General features: G+C 38.8%; 2 protein-coding genes across 5 annotated transcripts in view; one reads left to right on the plus strand and one right to left on the minus strand.

The window, feature by feature from the left end:
- The window catches only part of omd (osteomodulin), a 36359-nt gene extending 29044 nt beyond the window's left edge, over positions 1-7315 (plus strand). For both annotated transcript variants that reach the window (XM_060835496.1, XM_060835495.1), the window contains one exon: positions 5451-7315. In XM_060835496.1, the coding sequence (XP_060691479.1) occupies positions 5451-5704 (254 nt within the window). In that variant the 3' untranslated portion in view covers positions 5705-7315. The remainder of the gene's footprint in view (positions 1-5450) is intronic.
- cenpp (centromere protein P) overlaps positions 1-13602 on the minus strand; it is a 348905-nt gene that overhangs the window by 227384 nt on the left and 107919 nt on the right. The gene's annotated exons all lie outside the window — the stretch shown is intronic.

Genomic DNA, 13602 nt, shown 5'->3' on the forward strand with positions numbered 1-13602 from the left:
TGCTAACTTGGAGAAGACACTCAGATAGACAGGCAGAGTTTGAGAGAGATTGTCTTGGAATATTGCGTTGTAGAGAACTACTGCAAGCAGTTGTATGATTTGGAATACGCTATCTGAAGGATACACAGACAAGTTTCTGTGTTGGTTTCTGAAGAAAAGAATCTCACATTGCCCATAGTGCAAAGGACTGTAAAATGCTTGTTGAAATTAAAGCCAATATATCAGTTGAAAATATTTCCAAGCCCTAAAAGCAGCAACTTCCAAGGGCAACATCAAAGAAAAATGATAAGCAAGTCATCAACTCAACAGGTTGAATATATAAAATTGAAAAGGGAATTTGAAAAGAAAATAAGAGGGCAAAGACTTTGAGAAAGGGCAACTAACGTAAAATCTTCTACAGCAGATAAATAGCAAAAAGGGTAAGCTGATTCAGAACCAAAGAGGATACTCATGAATGGAAGCAGATCCTCAAAATGAGCACATTGTCATCTTTACCATCAAACATGATGCTTTCTGCATCTTTGTGAAGAAAAGATCAGTTGAGAGAATACACAGCCTAAAAATTATAATGAAGGTCTATTACAAAAGCTGGCAGCAGTTAAAGTTGAAAAGTCACCAAGACCAACTGATGTCGATTGAAGAATATGTGGGGTGTGAAATCGTGGAAGGAACTGGCGTATGTTTATCATTTGTCAGTAGGATTGGTTGTAACATTGAAGACCATTGAAAAGTGAGTGGCAGCATGAATACAAAGTTGTTGAAGTGACATGTGAAAAAAGTGGTGGTGAAAGATCATTTTTCAGACTGTGAAAAGGTACATAATAGTACGTTTTGAGATCACCACTAAGGGACCCCTGCTTCTCATGACATATATGAATGGACTAAGGTGTACAGGGCAAAACTTCAAAACTTGGAAGTGTAGTGAGCATTAATAGATCTCAAGAAGACAGGAGTGCTCGGCACAACAGATGAAGTTTAATGCAGCAGAGTGCAAAGTGATCTATTTTGGTAGGGTAAACAATGTAGGGCAGCACAAAATAAAGGTTGCAATTCTAAAGGCCATAACAGAGGGACCTGGTGGCAGCTGAGATGGTTAATAAACTGCTTAAAGAAACATATTGAACTCTGGGCTTTCAATCTTTAGAAACCAATGGTCTCAATTTGCCTATTGTATTTAATTTTAGGCACTACATTCGAAGAAAAATGCTAAGGCTTCAACATCAGTGCCGAAATATTTACGAGAAAGATTCCAGGGAAGGATTTCAGCCATGTGTATAGACTGGAGAAGCTAGGATACTTCTGAGAGAATAAGTTGACAGGAGATTTGATAGAGGTGTTGAAAATTACGAATAGTCTAAATTGAATAAACAAAAAATACTTTTCACATTCAAAAGTTAATGAGAACTAATAGAGACAGATTTAAAGTACAGTAATCTCCTGAGCATCCGGCATGGACAGAGAGTTGGGAGGTGGCGGTTTCGCACTTACATGAGGAGTACGAGTTTGGAGAAGATACATAGATAGACAGACAAACTAGATAGAGATCAAGAGAGAATATCTCAGACTATTGCACTGTGGGTTAACTACTGTACTTGGAGGCACGCTTCTCCTGACAGTTATATGTTTGGGTGTCAGGGAACAGGAACTTTAGGGTGGTTTGATTAAGAACCAAAATGACAACTGTTTTTTAGATTTGAAATAAGCAATCGGAAGGGTCGAGGCAAAACTGTCACAGTTATCTGAAATGCATTATCCTTTGCTGTAAGCATTCTAATAAATATTAACAATATTTGATTAATTTCTTAAAAGGATTTCACAAAGATGTAAAAATTAAATTTAGTTTTAAATTCCATTTCTATTATTTATTCGTTGTTTCTCCTCCCAATTCCACTTCAGATCCACTTTTAACCCGTCTTGGCTGGGCTGGTAAGAAAGGCCAATAGCAAAGGCCAAGTTTCCAGTCAATCTGGCAAATCAGTGCAGGATTTCTCTATTATTCATTTGTTAGCAAATTATTATTCCTCTGAAAACCTGTTCAGCGATTGTCAGTTGACTTATTACATCATAACAAATGTATCAAAGCCAAACACAAGTCATACAAATGCATACCCAGCCAAGTTGTTTTTTAAATATTTGTTCATGGGATGTGAGTGTTACTGGTTAGATCAATATTTTCCATTCCTTCATGCTCTTGAGACACAGCTGCATAGTATAGGAAATAGGCACTCCCACCAAGCAGCTAGATAGGGGGGTTGCAGCAACAATGAAAGAACAATGATATATTTCCAAGTTCTTGGTTAATTGTTTTCACTTTAAGCCAAAAACAGCAATACAACTTGCATTTTTATAGCACATTTAACTCAGTAAAAAGTCCCAAGATACTTCACACTGATATCAGGACACAAAGTTAGCTATCGAAACACAAAAGGAAATATTATGGTTGATAATCAAAGGCTTGGGCAGTAGGATAGATTTTAAACTGCCTCTTAAAGGAAGACAGTTAGGAAGGGAGGTAAGGAAACTTTCAGAGGAAATTCTCATGCTGATAGAAAGATTGCAATTGATGGAGTGTTCAAATTTGGGGATGTGCAACTGCCCAAAACTGGAGGAGCACAGATATCCTGGAGACTGTGGGACATTAAGAAAGATAGAAGCAATGAGAGTCTGAATGAATTTGAAAAAATCAATGAAAATTTTAAAATTGAGGTGTTATTTACATAGAAACATTGAAAACGGGAGCTTGAGAAGGCCATTTGGCCCTTTGGGTACATTCCAACATTCATTATGGTCATGGCTGATCATCCAACTCAACAACCTGTTCCCATTTTCCTCTCATACCTTTTGATTTCTTCAGGCTCAATTGTTTTATCCAACTTCTTATTCAAATCATACAATGTTTTCGCCTCAATTGCTTTCTCTGGCAGTGCATTCCACAGGCTCATCACTCTGGGTGAAGAAATATTTCCACATCTTAGTCCTCAGTAGTTCACTTCATATCCTCAGACCGTGACCCCAATTCTGGATTCCCTTGCCATTGGGAACACCCTTCCAACATCTACTCCATATAGTTTTGTTAGAATTTTATAGGTTTCCATAAGATCCTCCCCTCATTTTTGTGAACTGCAGCAAATATAATTCTGGCCTATTCAATTTTTCCTCATACATCAGTCCTGCTATCTCAGCAATTGTCTGGTAAATCTTTTCTTCACTGTCTCTGTACTAAAGCATTCTTCTTCAGACAAAGAGTTCAAAACTGCACACAATATTCCAGGTGTGATCTCACCAAGGCCCGGTATAACTGCAGCAAGACAAGGCTGTTCCTGTATTTGAATCTTCTCATTATGAAGGCCAACATATAGTTTGCCTCCTTTACTGCCTGCTGCACCTGCATGCTTACTTCCAGCCACTGGTATGGAAAGACACTCAGATCCCGTTGCACATTCCCCTCTCTCAAATTATAGGTACTTAGATAATAATCTGTTTTTCTATTTTTGCTACCAGTGTGGATATTACACAGCATCTGTCATGCCCATTACTCTGCCTGTCCAAATACCACTGCAGAATCTCTGCCTCCTCCTCACAGCTCAGCCTCTCACCCAGCTTTGTGTCACTCACAAATTTTGAGCTATTACATTTAGTTACCTCATTCAAATCATTAACATATGGTGTGCAATGTTATGGACCAGGCCAGATCCCCCACAAAACAATTTAAGAAGATATCCCAGAACCAAAACTTTCCTAGCTGTTTTAAATAGATATAAGGTGAATATTCCAGGAGAGACAGAGCTGGTCAAACCACATATTTTACACAAAACAGAATTTATTTACACACAAACAAAAGAAAACTGAATTGAGAATAACATAACTATTTGAAAACCCAACTGACATAAAACACGACTTAACAAAGAGCTGTTAATTTCCTGCAACATTCCATAACATTCCCCTTGGCAAAAAGATAAATTCAAACGCAGGTTCTTACAGAAGAGAGATTGCGTAGAGAGAGAGGAATAGCGTGGAGCCAGTTTTTTGGATCTCCAGCTAAAACCTAACCCAAATAGAAAAAAAACCTGAACTGGGAAAAATGGTCACTTACTCTTCATTGTATAAGTGTTTAAAGAAACTTAAAAGCTTTTTCAAGTAGACATTTCCAGACATATCAGAATCTCTGCCTTTACAACACCTTTTAAAAAAAAAGGAGAAAATAACCTTGTTAAAGGAGCTGCATCATTTAGAAATAGACCCATTTATTCCTACTCTTTGTTTCCCATCTGCCAACAGGTTTTCCATCCATCTCAATGCACTTCCCATAATCCCATATACTTCAATTTAATTTTCCACACTGATCTCTTATGTGGGACATTGATGAAAGCCTTCCAGAAGTCCAAATACACCACATCCACTGGTTTCCCCTGATCAACAACACTGCTAGTTACATCCCCAAATAATTCCAGTAGATTTAACCAGGAAAAAATGTATGTCAAACAGCACAGCAGTGTGGGTGAACAGGACTTAGTATGAGTAACAAAACAGCAGCAGAGTTTCAAAAGACTTTCCACAAAGGAAACCACCGACAAAGGTTGCAGCAGATGAACTCAGTTAGGGTGGTCAGGTGATATTGCAGAGGTGGAAATAGGTAGTCTTAGCATTAGTAGGATTAAATGATAGGAAATGCATTTCCCAGTCAAATGTAAGACTAAGCTTGTAATCAATAAAGTTTAGTCATTTGGAAATTGATGTTTTGCTTTAGTGATTACCCTACTGAGAAACAGCGTTTAGTATGAGCATGAGAAGTATGAAGCAGCCATATCCTTGTGAATACCAGAAGAAACTGTTCTGAAGCAAAAAAATAGCCTTTACCAGTTATTATCTGGCTATAGCTGGGTAGATAAAAATTTATCCACCTACATACTGCCTTTTGTGGTCAATCATGTCAAAGGCTCCAGGCAGATTAAGAAAATCAAGGTGGGATAGTTCATCTTGATCACAATCACATGGAATGCCATTTATACCTTAAGACATTTTGGCACTGTGGCAGACACAGAAACCAGGTAACTAATTAAGTCAAGGAAATTGAGGCAAATTACAATGCCTAAACCAATACATCAGCTAATTTCCCAGATAAAAAAGCATCAAATCTTGGATCTGCTTGGTGTGTATGGTCAACGACTGATTAAACAAATGCAATATTTATGTACTTCTACTATATATGGAGACAAAGAATCTGAATAATTCAACTGCACTCAAACAATTAAGTAGCTTATCCACTGCTGTCCTATTTAAAAATTACACTAATGAGGTTCCTCTCAAGTTTTGACTTATAGTCCAAAAATATGGAATAGGAATGCAAAAAATATGCAATATGCAAACATTTTTTAATTTCAATATGTCATCATTAAACGTTTAGGAAATATTTTATTGGGTTAGTAATCATATTTTTTTTCCTTTCACAGCACTTAATATTACCTTGATGTGCCCAGCAATTGATATTACAAACCCAAACCATCTGACATATATACGGCTTGAGAAAAATATGCTGAGACGCCCTTTCAGCATGTATATCTATGTCTGCTTCCCTCGTCTCCGAAATTTAGAATTTGGTGAACAGAATCCCGCACCAATTGTTGAAACCCAAGGAGCCCCTGGACTGTTTGGAATACCAATGTCACCACCTGATGGAGAACCAGAAAGTCTCATCAATTACTAGCTATTATCTATGCAACGAATTAATAATAGCTTCAAAAGTATAAAATAATTATGCATCTCATCTACCTATTGCATAATTTGTCTAAACCACAAAAGCAAACAAATGTTATGCTGTTTTCACTCGACTGTCAATTTCTTCATCAAAATCTGCCTACAAAAATATACTACATTCTGAGATTGGAAGTCAAAATGAATTTTATTTTTAATTTCGACTAACTTTTTAAAACAAGTATTTGGAAAATGCATTGACACAGGGACAAAGAGAAACAATTGGTTTTATCAGTTTGAATTAAATTAATGAATTAGCTTTATCACCACTTGTGACAATAACGGAAAAAGACATTGTTTTAAAGCTAGTTAGCATTTCATTGCAAGACTTATTGCAAAACAATGTACATTTTTGAACAGAACCATGAAATGGATCACCCATAATAAAGGACCCCTTTACATGGGGCATGCCAAATTGACAGCCATAGGGATGGGCACATGAGCCAATTGCATATATTACAACTTTTCCATTGGAATTTGATAAGTGTTGATAATACCTAGATTACAAAAATACTCTTGATGTACACTTATATTTGAGAAAAGACTGACTTCAGGCAGAAGTGAGCATAAGAATCCTCTTGCACATAAAGGAGAATGGGGTGGCATCACAGCATAATATGGAGAAGATCCAGTTGCAAAGAATGAATGTTGCAAATCATACTTGCGTGCCTCCAGTAATAACACAAGCTCAAAGTTAAAAATCTAATTTCAGCCTCCATTTATTTAATCATATGTTCTACATTAATTATGCCACGTTTGTCCTTTAGTCTAGCTATTGTCAAGTCTCCTTTCACTTTATGCATGCAAACATTCTGACTATCACATACCTCTAAGACTGTACAGTCAAGATTGAGTTACAATCATGTAATAATATGTAATAATGTTATGTAATGCACATGTTTTAAAAGAAAATCACATTATTAAACTGATGTAGAAGAAAATTAGCAAATATCAAAAACAAAACATTAAGTTCTCACAGAAGTATTCTATGAAACATAGGAAATTAAATGTATTTAGATTCATTCTTCCTATACTGCATGTTTCTACCTAACATGCTCAAAAATTTCAGAAAACTCATTCCTCAAATTGTCATACTTAACAGTTACAATTGGGTTGGGATATCTGGTCGGCATGGACAAGTTGGACCGAAGGGTCTGTTTCCGTGCTGTACATCTCTATGACTATGACTGAGAACAATAAAGATTCCACCTAAACAATCTAAGTCAGCAGTAACTTTCCATGAAATTATATACTTTTGCTGCTTAGGGCTTTATTCACAAAAACTATGCGTAACTTTTTATTAAGCTTACTTTTGCAAATGCTGTATTTAAGTAGTAGAATGTTAAAGTTGTGCTGAAGTCGGCATTTTGTTTGTCCATAAACAGTAACAATATTGTACAATTTACATATCCCTGTTTTCATGTACAAAGGTTTAACTTTTCTAATGTTACATATCATATATTATCAATTACGTAGCAGTATGTTGTCTTCTTTTTGATGGAAAATTCAATCTTACCTTTCTTCAAGCATACTTATTTCTCTAAATAAAATATCATTTATAGCAGAGATGTTAATATTTCAAGATTAATTGTCATCATAACTGAGTGAAATTACATTGGTTGAAAATGCACCAGGAATCTAATGCTGGGTCAAGAAATATTTCACACATCATCTGGATAATCCATTGGTGGAATAATCCAACAGTATCTTTTGAAAAAAAATTAAGATTTCATGGCACAACAGCCTTCAAAATACAGATCTTGTTCTTTCAGATTCAATGGAAAGGAAATCCTTTGTTTCTAGTCCAAGGGAGCCTTCTGTTTTCCACTTTCCTTTAAACTTTTGCACATTAAGATATGGGAGGTTAGTGCCAGTAGATGGTCTATTAGAAAACCCAACTGGCACAGCTTACATTGCCATTTCAGGGACCAAGAGCTAGTAGAAAGCATTTAAAGCTTAGGTATGGTCCAGCCAGATGCAGAATAAAACTTTCTCTTCGACTCCTTCAAATTCTGCCATTATCCCATCTGTAGAACAAATGACTCTTTCGTGAACTTGCAAATTTTCCTATTTTGTCATAATAATGTGGCTTCTCAGTTTGCCAATCTGTGCTGAAAGATTTTCTGCTTTACGGGCATATCCATTAAGAACTGGATTAAGTCTGCTAGCTCACACCTCCTTGTAACCAGTAAGCTCGAAGATTTTCAGCAATGGATAAGAATTCAGATACCAGAGATGAAAGACAAATGTCTATTCCTCGCATTCCTATTTGAATTACCTGTATTGTAAGATCAAAGCAGTCTTTCCAAATTTAATGCCCAATACTTATTGCTAAGGCCTACTGAATAGCTTGGAAACTAGCACACTCACCTTTAGGTTAGATGTTGCTGTTTTGTACTCCAAACCAGGCCTTCTGCAGATAATCAAGGCTGGCAGAGTGGCTGGGATTTCCCAGTTTTTCCACAATGTTGGGGTTGCAGTATGACACACACGACACACCCAACTAACAATAACTCGCAAGCTTGCCAGATCTTGAGGAGGTAAATCACTAGCAGCAGGATTCTTAGCCTCTGACCTGCGATTGTAACCACACTAAGTTCAGCTTTTCATTAATGGTAAGCCCAGGATAATAGTGGTTGATTCAGCAAAAGTAATGCCATCAATGTCAAGGAGGAGAGGGAAGATTCTCTCTTAGAGACAGTCACTGCCTGATACTGTTAGGCACGAATGTTACTTACCGCTTGCCAGTCTAAACCTGGGTATTGTCCAAGTCTTGCAGAGCTTGAATGTCTGCTACTTCAATATTCAAGGAGTCGTGAATGGTGCTGGACATTCTGCAATTATCAGTGGAGGCCTCAACTTCTGATCTTATGATGGAAGGAAGCTGAAGATAGTTGGGCCGAGGACTCTACCCAGAGGAACCCTTGCATTATGGCCAGGAGCTGTGATAACTGACTGACCAATGACCACAACTACGTTCCTTTGTGCGAGGTATGACTCCATCCAGTGAGGAGAATTCCTCAATTCCCATTGACTGTAAAATTGCTCAGGCCCCTTGATGTTACATTCATACAAACAACTTTGATATCATGGGCAATCACTCTCAAATCCCTCTAGAGTTCAGTTGTTTTATCCACATTTGCAATAAGACTGCAGTGAGGTCAGGAGGTGAAAGCTCCAACTGAGCATCAATGTGCAAGTTATCGTTGAACAAATGCTGCTAGATAGTATTGTTGTACTCCTTCCATCATTTTACAACTGATCAATAGTACACTGATGGGACACTAATTGGCCAGGTTATTTGCATCTTTTTTTTGTGCACAGGACACACCTAGTCGACTTTCCTCATTGTTGGGTAAATGCCTAAGTCACAGCTATCCAGGAACAGATTGGCTAGCGGTGCAGCAAGTTCTGGAGCTCAAGTAATCAGTACTGTTTCTGGAATGTTGTCAGGGCCCATACACATTGCAGTCTCTTAAGCAGTTTCTTGGTATCACAGGGAGTGAAATGAATTGGCTGCAAACTAGCATGTGCGATGCTAGTAGTCTCTGGAGGAGGCTGAGATAGATAATCCATTTGGCACTTTTGGCTGAAATTTATGACAAACTCTTCAGCCTTATCTTTTTGCACTGATGTGCTGGGCACTCCCATCACTGAAGATGGCAGTAACTGTGAAACCACATTCTCCATCAAATTGTTTAATTGTCCACCAACTTTCTCGACGAGATGTGGCAAAACTGCAGAGTTTAGATGTGTTGTTTGGCCCACCCTATCACTTGTTGCGGACATTATTTGGCATGCAACTAGCCCTGGGTTGTAGCTTCACCAGTTTGACATCTCATTTTTAGGTACTTTGAGTTCTATTCCTGGAATGCCCTCCTGTACTCTGCATTGAACCTCTGGTTTGATGCTAATAGTACGGTAGGGAATATGCAAGGCCATGAGGTTGCAGATTGCGTTCAAGTACAATTCTGCTACTGCTGAGTGCCTCATGGATGTGAAAATTTAAGTTGCTAGATTTGTTTGAAGACTATCCCATTTAGCATGGTGGAAGTCAATATGAAGACAATAATATGTCTCCAAAAGGACTGTGTGGTCATCACCTCTCTCAATGCAGTCATGGACTGACGTACCTATAGCATGCAGATTCGCAAGGATGAGGTCAAGCATGTTTTTTCAACTTGTTGGTTCCTTCATCACCCGTTGCAGACCAGATCAAGTAGCTATGCCCTTTAGGACTAGACCAGCTTGATCAATAGTGGTGCAGCTTCGCCTCTCTTGATTCCCCCCACCAGAGTACATTCAGTGTTTAACATGGAGGAGCATTGTTTCATCAGCTCTGGGGAGAGTAGTATGTGATAATCTGTAGGAGGCTGCCTTGTTCATTTTTGACTTGAAGACCCCCACAGCAATCCTTTCCTCCCTCCCATTACCTCTGCTGAATCTGTCCTGCAGTACAATAAGACATATCCAGGGATGGTGATGGTGCTGTTTGGAACAGTGTGTGCATGTTATGGTTCTGTAAAAATGATCATGTCAGGCTGTTAATTGATTAATCTGTGATCTAGCTCTCCAAATTTTAGCACTACCTCTTAGGTATTAGTAAAGAAGGCTTTAAAAGATTAACGAAGTTGAGTTTGCCATTGTTGTTTCTGATGTCTGGGTTGATGCCACGTAGACCGTCCAGTTTTGTTCCTTCTTCAAAATGTTTTAGTAGTTTGCTACAATTGGATTGCTTGCTCAGTCACTTTAAGGAACAGTAATAAGTCAACCACATTTCTGTGGGTAGAATCATGTCACCCACACCAGGGAAGGACATCAGGTTTCTTTCTCAAAGGAACATTAATGACTGATGGATTAATGACATAACTGATGGATTGTTATAACAACGTTTTCATGGAAATCATCAACTTTAATTTCAGATTTTTGAATTTGATTTTCTCCATCTGATGTGTGGGGAATTCAAACCTAGCGCTCCAGAGTAATACCGGGATTGCTAAATTACCAAACAAATGACAATATCATGACAATTTTGGTTCCCAAACTTGAGCTAACAGCCACTGAAGTGAAGAGGCTGAAACTGCTGGTGACACAACAACATCTAAGCAAGTAGGCAGGGAGATGACATTTAGACATTGGGAATTAGGCGGTTGGACCTGCAAGGAGAGGAGTCAGAGGTTGAGATAAAATTATAGCTTGCAGTGGTCACTCCCTCTCCTGCATCATGCCACAATCATCCTCAGATTGGAGTTGCTTGAAGCCCCCTCTTTACTGGAGTCTGGCAAACAAGCTGCTCTATTTTACCATCAGAAGGCTACTGTTCTCACTGCCAGAGTTGGACCGAAGGGTCTGTTTCCATGCTGTACATCTCTATGACTCTAAGAATCAATGGAGAAGGCACAGAACGTTCCAGAAGACACATGACCTGGCTATAATTTCGAGAGACTAAACTGTTTTTTTTAATTTATGAGTAGTCCTTATAACTACTGGAATAGCATATCATTAGAATGGTGCTTTATTTGAGAACAATTAGTTACAGGGTGACCCCCATATCTGCGGAATCATTTCCACAGTTTCAGTTACCCACAGTTTACCGTGGCCCGAACATATTATAGGAACGTTCCAGAACCAGGGACCAGCAGACAGCTGGTAAGGTACATTTCCCATCTAAATGAATGGGCTCGCTCCTATCTGCAGTTTCCGGCTTCCACAGTAAGTCTTGGAACATATCCTCCGCAGGTACAGGGGGACTACTGTAGGTTGAAGTGAATTATTTGGTTTGTTGATAGTTTGGTTTAGTTAATTTGTTCACTGTTACAGTGAGATAAATAAATTATTACTTGTTAATTTTAAAGCGAGTGTCAGGCATTTATTTTATTTAACCACTAGAAGTTGCTGAAAAGCAGGTTACACCACTTTTCACACTCAGTTTAGAGATTATAGGGTGAGGTGTTCCTCTTTGGGTATTTCGGTTTTAGTTCTCAGAGGGGAGTCAACCTCCACTTCACAACATATATTAGATACTTTGGGGTTACTGAGAAATCTGTTAAGGCACTATAGACATGTTAATTCAATTCTGTCACTCATTCTAATTAAGACAAGTCAAGTGATTTGCCATATGAAAAGGGGCACACATTTCTATACACATTTCAAAATTTCACATTTCACACTATTATAAGCTTCATTTTCCTGGCAGAGTAGATGGCACAGAGTTCCAAGAAAGCACATGTTGATCAAGTTGCAGAAATTATATCATCATAGTTACCCTTTTCATATCCATGTCATCAAACACTAAAATATAATAACAACCCATGTTCGTAAAGTTAGTCATCAGCAAACACCAAAGGGTCACAAAAAAGAAAAAAACCACTAAGCACTGCAAATATACAAAACCATGCATATGCAGAAGTTGCAATCTCTTTGTATTACGCCATCATATTTTGATATTTTGACATAATTGTTTTTCCATAGAATGGATTTGGTAATGAGTTGTGTTTTGTGCTTTTAGGAACTAAAGAGAATTTACAGGGGTTCACAATGCCATGTCACCTACAGGAGATGTCTCCACACTGAGAACAGCTTTAAGCAATTCATCATGCTGTTTTAATTGGTCAATAAAATTTCACAATGATTATGGTAAAGCCTACTTTATGCATGACCATGAGCCCTAACCTCTCCAATATCACAGTGAGCTTTGAATCAAGGATATTTTCTAATCTGCAGCTGAAGCTAAAATGCAGGTGGAATCTAATTTAGGATAAAAGGGGTAAAGGGCTAAGCAAGTTAGACTATAAAATGGAAATGCTCCTTTTTATTATCACTTCACTCCAATTCTCTAGAGGAGAGGAATATGACTGAATTTACTTTTACTGCTACTCTATTTTCCTTACTGGCTAATTAAGATGGCGACAAAGTAGGGCTTCTGAGCCCCGGGCTCATCCGCTCTGTCCACTTGTCTATTTTTTCCCTTTTCTCATTATTTTTATTCTTTTTCCTTATTTCTTGTAAAGAGCTCACTTGCATTGAAGGCATCAGCAGCCATTTTGGATTTCTGGCAGTTTCTGCATCGCTGTGGTGAGCCCAGCTCCTACTCATGTCTGCTGCGGAGGAGGTGAATTCGGCTCCCAAGGTACCTGAACTGAAAACAGATCCATGCAGGTGGTGGCAAAGGGTGAATTTGGACCCAAAACAAGGCCCAGTCAATTTGCTGGTGGCTGCACAGTGAGATGAACCCCGAATGGACTCCTGGTGGCAGTGAAGTAGACTTTGAGCCAGTGTGGGACCTGACAACATCGTCAAAGGTTGCATTAGCAAAATCCAATGAGGACGCATGGTGGTGGCAGCATCAGTGGAGGTGAGATGGCCCCACAGGGTGGCGATTTTTGTTCCAGTGGCACAGCAAGCAGACTTATAGCTGGTAGCTCCAGGCCCATGACTGAGCACTGAATAAAAAGGGTTGTAAAGTTGAACATTATTCTTCATTTTTCTACCTTTATATTCTATGTTTTGGTTTATTTTTCTGTGTTTTAAGGTGGCCCTGGACAGGAGAGACATGATGCAAAACTTTTCACTGTACCGAGGTACATGGAGATGAGTTCGGTGGAGCAGGAGCAAGCCAAGACAATTGGTCAGCAGGGTTAGTCAGGCTTGTGGAACTTCAGTAGGAGGTAGAACCAGGCAGTGTGGGGTTCCAGAACTTTGAGGCTGGAAGCAATGGGTGGGAGATCCCACGAGGTGGTGAGGTTGTGTACAGTCTGGGAGATGGTTTGGTGATGGGAAGTGAGGCCGTGGTTGAGGGGGCAGGAGAAGGAGGTGTCTTCGAGTTGATGCCTGGCTTCAGCGGTGTAGAGG

The sequence above is a fragment of the Hemiscyllium ocellatum genome, chromosome 14, assembly GCF_020745735.1.
Source record: "Hemiscyllium ocellatum isolate sHemOce1 chromosome 14, sHemOce1.pat.X.cur, whole genome shotgun sequence".
Lineage (NCBI taxonomy): Eukaryota > Metazoa > Chordata > Chondrichthyes > Orectolobiformes > Hemiscylliidae > Hemiscyllium > Hemiscyllium ocellatum.